Source organism: Thermobia domestica, chromosome 3, assembly GCF_964235325.1.
Source record: "Thermobia domestica chromosome 3, izTheDome1.hap1.1, whole genome shotgun sequence".
In the NCBI taxonomy this organism is placed as follows: Eukaryota; Metazoa; Arthropoda; class Insecta; order Zygentoma; family Lepismatidae; genus Thermobia; species Thermobia domestica.
Window position 1 is genome coordinate 273184879 of NC_137456.1, and position 6775 is coordinate 273191653.

General features: G+C 32.9%; 1 protein-coding gene across 3 annotated transcripts in view; it reads left to right on the plus strand.

The window, feature by feature from the left end:
- Nucleotides 1-6052, plus strand: part of LOC145681050 (uncharacterized) — a 47157-nt gene extending 41105 nt beyond the window's left edge. For all 3 annotated transcript variants that reach the window (XM_081752385.1, XM_081752384.1, XM_081752386.1), the window contains exon 4: nt 1813-6052. In XM_081752385.1, coding sequence (XP_081608511.1) covers nt 1813-3202 — 1390 coding nt within the window. In that variant the 3' untranslated portion in view covers nt 3203-6052. The remainder of the gene's footprint in view (nt 1-1812) is intronic.
- Nucleotides 6053-6775: the final 723 nt, after the last annotated feature.

Below are 6775 nucleotides of genomic sequence, written 5' to 3' on the forward strand. Positions count from 1 at the left end.
AGAACCTTGTCTTTTACTTCGAATACTGGATATAAACTTGCACTTCCCCATATATCTTTAGGTAATTAAATAAAATTTAACAATGTACATGTGCAGAACAAACTCAACACTCTATTGAAGGCGTCCAAAGTAAGCTTTATCGGCCCATAACCCGAATATGTTGTAACTATTTCAGTTTGTGCACGTGTTCATTTACGGCTGATCAATGTTCAATGTTAGCAGAATATCCACGGTATTATAGCACATTTGTACCGATACCAACATTAATTTTCTAGTTGTGGTAAAAGAAAAATCTTACCTTGTTCATACTGAATTTTATCTGCATAGATACGTCTCAGTCTTCTATCTTCTTTTTTAAAAGGTTCTTTCAGTCGTGACTTATTTGTTACAGATACAGTCCTGTGCACAGGTTTTCTTCTGTATTTCTTCATACACTTCCCAATGCATCCTCTTCTGCTCTAAATCCATGTTTGTTATTAAACACGACCACATTAGAAAAACTTCTTGTTGAAAAAACGCAGCTTCCCTTTCAACTTACTTATTGATCTCGGCACGAACGATTTCGAGGTTGCCAAATCTCAAAGCACACGAGAACTTGCAAGCACAATCACATTGATTCTTCAGTATGTGTAACAAATTCATCATTTTCTTTTATATATGAAGTCTTATACGTTTAGAATCTTTGGAACTTATTCCTTTTGTTGTAGAGTATCGTCTTTGATTTTAGGTTTTTACATTTAAACAGTCGTTCTTGAAATCGTTCGAATATTTCATGGCGACACTTTCCGACGCCACATCGTGCGATATTTTCCTTTAGATTAAAATTTATTTTCAGCTGATTTTGAGCTTAATGTCCTTTTCGGCATCGAGGCTATATTAGACGGGGAAGATCTATCTAATCATCAATAACATTGCTAATCGGTGACGGTTTTCCGGTGAGTTAATATTCCGAAATTTCGAGTTTGAATATCACACTTTTTCAATAATCATTTTATAATTGAAAATTTAGTGGAACGGGAGAAAGCGAACAACAAAATCAGCGGCGCGTGCTTCCCTATGCTTTGCTGTAAATACTCCATAGGAGTCGAGAATATTTCTTCTCCCAATTTCTAATAATAATTAGATTTGTCATGTTAGAATTTTCATATAAATTCCTCTAGTAAAATTTATTTTCCAGTAAACTTTTTCTGTGCTCTGAGAACATATTTGCATACAGTATTACCTACATTAAATTTTAGAAAACTATAAAGGTGACTATTGTTAGTTATTCTATGGATATACCTTATAATACACAAACGAAAGTGTAAAAGGTACTGGACATGTGGTTTATGTTGGTTTGGAAAGTTTTATTTTCTTACGATTCGATTAGATTGTGTTAATTCTCAGATTTTATGTTATATGTTAATTCTTAAATTTTACGTTATTTCCCTGTAATGTCGAGCCAGCAGTGACTTTCAGAGTTCACCAGTCCCTTATTTCATGCTTGAGTTATAAACATGTGCAACTTGGCGTTTGATTCCCACAGTTTGTTTTCTGACCATGGTTCTGTTATCTACTTTTGTTGTACTAGTGTATGTTGTGTAGAAATATGATGAAAATGTTCCACTGCCTTTAATTACAGTCTTCTTACACACACTGTGAGTTTCCTTAACACACAACTTGTAAAAGTCGGCGAATCACAATAGACTAATATGTAAGTTATAATTTTTTTTTCAGTTGTAGAAAAATTTGTGTAGAGACGAAAGAAAACTAGATGAAAGCATCACGTAAGATATAGCCACATAATATAAATTGTTTTTTCTCTTCTTTCAGAATAACTAATTCATCCACAGATGGAAGTCACATATCACTCCATTCGGATGTGATGTTCCATTACTGCGAAGAGTGTGGACAAAGGTTCAGTCACAAATCAGACTTAAGAGCTCATTTATTTACACATACAAAAGAGAAACCTCATTGTCACATCTGCAGTAAAGGCTTCACTACTACGTCAAATTTGAGAAATCACTTACGGATCCATTTTAACGAAAAGTCGTATTACTGCAATGAATGCGGAAAAGGTTTCATACTCAAAACACATTTGGAAAATCACATGAACACGCATACAGGTGAAAAGCCTAATAAGTGTAAAGTGTGTGGGAAAGGTTTCACTCAGAGTTCAAGTTTGCGAAGACACATATTTAGTCATACGGGCGAAAAGCATTATTGTTGCGACAAGTGTCAAAAAACATTCGCTTCAAAAGGACAATTATTATCTCACTCCTTTACACATACAGAGCAGAAACGTTACGTATGCAAAAAGTGTAACAGAAGCTTCAGTAAAAAATTATATTTGAATAATCACCTTGCCAATCAAATGCATGAGAAATATTACTGCCAGAGCTGCTGCGAGACTTTCAGATCTAACCCAAATTTCACAACATGCAACTTTTTTCATTCTAGGGATAAATATCGATACTGTCTTAACTGTGGTAAAGAGTTATGTCATAAGTCATACCTAGAAGCGCAGAAGATGCAATATCTTTATTATTGCCATCATTGTGGGAAAGGATACACGTCTAAATTAGGATTGAAAATGCACGTTTTTACTCATAGTGAAGAAAGGCCTCATAAATGTGAAATATGTAGCAAAAAGTATAAACAAGTAACAGGGCTTCTAATTCACATGCAAACACATACGAAAGTTAAACCTTATCACTGTGAAAATTGTGGAAAGTTATTTAGTTGCAAATCCCACTTGAAACGTCACTTGTACACACATATGGATGAGAAACCGTTTTATTGTGAAATGTGTGGTAAAGGTTATTCTCAAAAAATAAGTTTGAATTTCCACATGATTTCTCATTCAGGTGAAAAGTCTCAGAAATGCGAAATATGTGAGAAGAGCTTCACTCAAAAATCAAGTTTAAACATACATATGCTAACTCATAAAAGGACAAACGCTTATTTTTGTGACAAATGTGGAAGAGGATTCGTTCGGAAAGATCATTTAGAAACGCATCTGCTTACCCACACTGAGGAAAAGTATCATTATTGCGAAGTGTGTGGGAAGGGTTTCACTCAGAAGTCACAAATAAAGATCCATAGTTTAACCCACAGAAAAGAGAAATCCCATCGGTGCCACGAATGTGGTAAACAGTTCTCGACAAAACGTTCTCTGCAGGTACATTTTTTAATACATACGGGTAAAAGACCTCACTAATCTGTAGTTCGTGGAGCAATGTTCCATCAAAAAGCAGTTTTAAATCATCATATCAATGCTCACATGAATGCTAAACTTCATTAAAGCAGAAAAAGTTAAGTGCTCAGATATTAAAAAATTTTGTTCCGGATATTAGCATAGATAAACCAGGAACGCGCAGACACCAGGGAACTAAAATTTATAAAGAGAGAAATTTATTGTTTAAATTACGTTGTGTAGACGATTATCAGTAACTTCGTTATTGTCAAGAATGTGCCAGGTTAGTAGGCTTAAATTATTTACACAGTAAAATTTGACCTGATGATAATATATTGATTTGGAGGATCACAACAATTGGTTGAGGATTATTTTTCTTTGTTATTGCTTTATATCTAGCATTTAACCTAAATCAATTCTACCGGGTATAAATAGTTGACAATTAGAATGCTAGGTACTTGGAAATATATATAACCCATATTTTTCATGTAAGCTGAAATATAGACTTTTAAAGAAAATTTACCATTAATAAATTTTATCCATCTGAGGACTATTTCGGCTTCCCTCGCAAAAACAAAGTAGGTATTAGTGTATCTTTTTGTAGGATACTGCACACTTATTACAATGTAAACAACGAAAAACACTACAATGATGACAATGGAAAGATCTAATACTCGAATCATTATGGAACACATTACGATAAATGTATCTGCCTTAATGTTTATTTATCTTAAGATATTTCTGCGTATTTATCTTAAGATATTAAAATATTACTCTTGCTATGATCTACATTTCAGTATCATCATTTGCATGCCACTGAACAATGTGAAGTTATATATATAATGTAGAAAGACGTAGATAATCCTATTGTATTACCTATTAATATTGATATTCACATCCTATTTACTGCCGCAGTTCAATTTACCATAATTGCACTTACTAGGCCGTACTGTATCAGTGTTTCTTTCAGAAAAAAAATTTCCAGGAAGCATACTTTGAATGCGCATGGGCACGTCTCCCACTGCTGGTGTTTATTATTACATTATACACGTATTATTTTGGTCTCTGGAAGTGGAGTGCCCCCAAAAACATATCTGAAAGAACCACTGTATTTCAGAACATATTTCAGAAAATAAAGTTTGAAAGCGAAGAAACAAGTCTCTCATTCAATAAGGATTTGTAAGATTACGGAATATTCAATTTAATTTTTGCAACGAATAGATTACAAAGAAAATTTTAACATTCAAAGTTTTATATTTTCTCTTTCAATTATAAAATTTTGGGCAGAAATAGATTGGTAATAGCTGAACATAACGACAAATTCACATTATATATCCAATCGTAAATTATTAATCGCATTTCAAAACGAACTTTATGCAAAAGTACAAATACTATCATACATCTTTATTCTGCTTACAATTCGTAACCTTCAAATCATATTTAACATTGGATCACGAATTCTCAACCTTTCGAATGACGAAAAAAAGTATCCAAGAGGAAGTAGCGAACTGAAACTTTCCCATAACATGTAATACAGTATAGGATAGACAGTTTATATGTACTTCTAGTTCTTAAACTAAAGATGCTGAAATTTTGTAGCACGGAAATCAGCCAGCAGACATTTTTCTTTTACCATACTCTACAATACAACATTGTTGCCTTCTAAACACAATATTATATAAAATATAATACGTAAGATTATTGATATTACAAATTTATATGTAAAAGATTCAACAATACATTAGCAATACAGTGCTGCAAAGTAAGGAAAGAATCATAAGCATGGAAATTTTGATGAGGTCTACAGCAGTAAACGCAAATTGGACACACGAGGCAATGAACATCGAAAGTAATTTATTGTCTAATACTACGATCATGGTATGATGGATTTGGAGTAAAGATGAAAGTTACACGGGATAAAATACTTGTCGTTTCTCAAATACCCTTTTTCCGATATACTTAGATAAATACGACATCCCATTGCATAGATGACTTTCTATGAGTGTGAAGATAACAAAACCCTTTACAGCAATTTGACATCTCATACCATCCTGGAGAGTATTTTTACAAGTTTTCAACACATTAAAATTATGTACACTAATGTCAAATTGATTGTCGCATTTCTATGGCTGTGTTCTTGTAAGAATATAATTTTTATAATGATTTTGCAGGGTACTTTTAGTACTAATACTATGTGTATAATCGGGAAATGTATATATGTGGTAAATTTCATAGGAAAACAATTATAAATACGAAAATTAGAATGAGTAAAACAAAAGGTTGCTAAATGGAGAAGAAAGTTTTATTTTCGTTTTATTGTTCTTATTTACTGTTTTTTGACATGAAATTTGCTAGATACATGTCTGCCGATTATACACATACTGACATTATAAGAAATACCGAGAGAATTCGTTTTCAAATTATATTCCTACAACAACGTATATGTAGACATGCGACTATATACTGGATATTAGTGTACCTGCGTGAACGTATTGTAATTACGCTTATCAATGTAGTAATGTCAGAGAGGCAAGGTAAATCGAAAATTATTTGAAAAGGTGTTATAAACACGCCACCTTTTTTTAAAAAAATGCAATTTTCGCCATTTTTTCTCACTTCTACCGAATGGACTAAGACATTAACTTGCTGTAAACGGCTTTTGATTAATGAGATACTTCATCATCATTGGTTTGCAATCCTCCTTAGCATGTAGTACTACATATGTGTCTTCATACCTCTTGCAAACATTTTCTTAATTCATATTTCACTTCTAACTTATCTTTCATATCAACTTTATCCTTGGAAAATTTCTCTTCAATATATTAGTTTCTGAAGTGCTGGTGCTAAATAATTGAAGTTTCTCTCACGTGTTACAAGTATACGAGCTTCTATAAACTTTTACTTCTTTGGTGAATAGATTCATTTCAACTTTTTACCATAAATCCCCTTTATTTCATTATCCTTTTTTTTTTGTAACGTTCTAACAAATACTCTCACAGCATCTAAACCAATATAACTATCATAGCTTTTATATTCCCATTTGAATATTTAATATACTATTCTTTATATACAAGTTGTCATGCGGGACATGAAGTCAGGTTTCTCCGTGTATACCAAGCAACCTTTTCCTTTGCTTACTAGAGCTCGGTTTCTCCTTTTTACTAGCGTTTGTATATATATAATATGTGATTTATGTAATATCTAAGAGGGGCTTCAGTTCTCCCTTGTATATCGTTCTGTTTCCTTTCCCCTTTTTCTTTCTGGTTTTCATTATTATTGTTATTAGAAAAGCAGAAAGTGAAATAAACAAACAAGTGATAGAACATTACAAGCAACTAGTAGCAAACCTAGAAGACGAATGGGAGTTTTCCTAGAAGAATGCAAATCCTTCTACAAGGGCTACAAGAAACAAAAGAGTGCAGTGGGCAAAAAAAAAGTAGTTCTGAACTTCCTCAAGACGAAGATCCATCCCAAAAAAGCAAAGAGCAGACAAACGAATAACAGAAGAGGACCGAAGAGGAAGACAAAACACCCCACAAAGGAAGGAACTCAATAGAGAAACTGATTGAGTTTTTGAAGAATTTCCAAAAGTAGAAT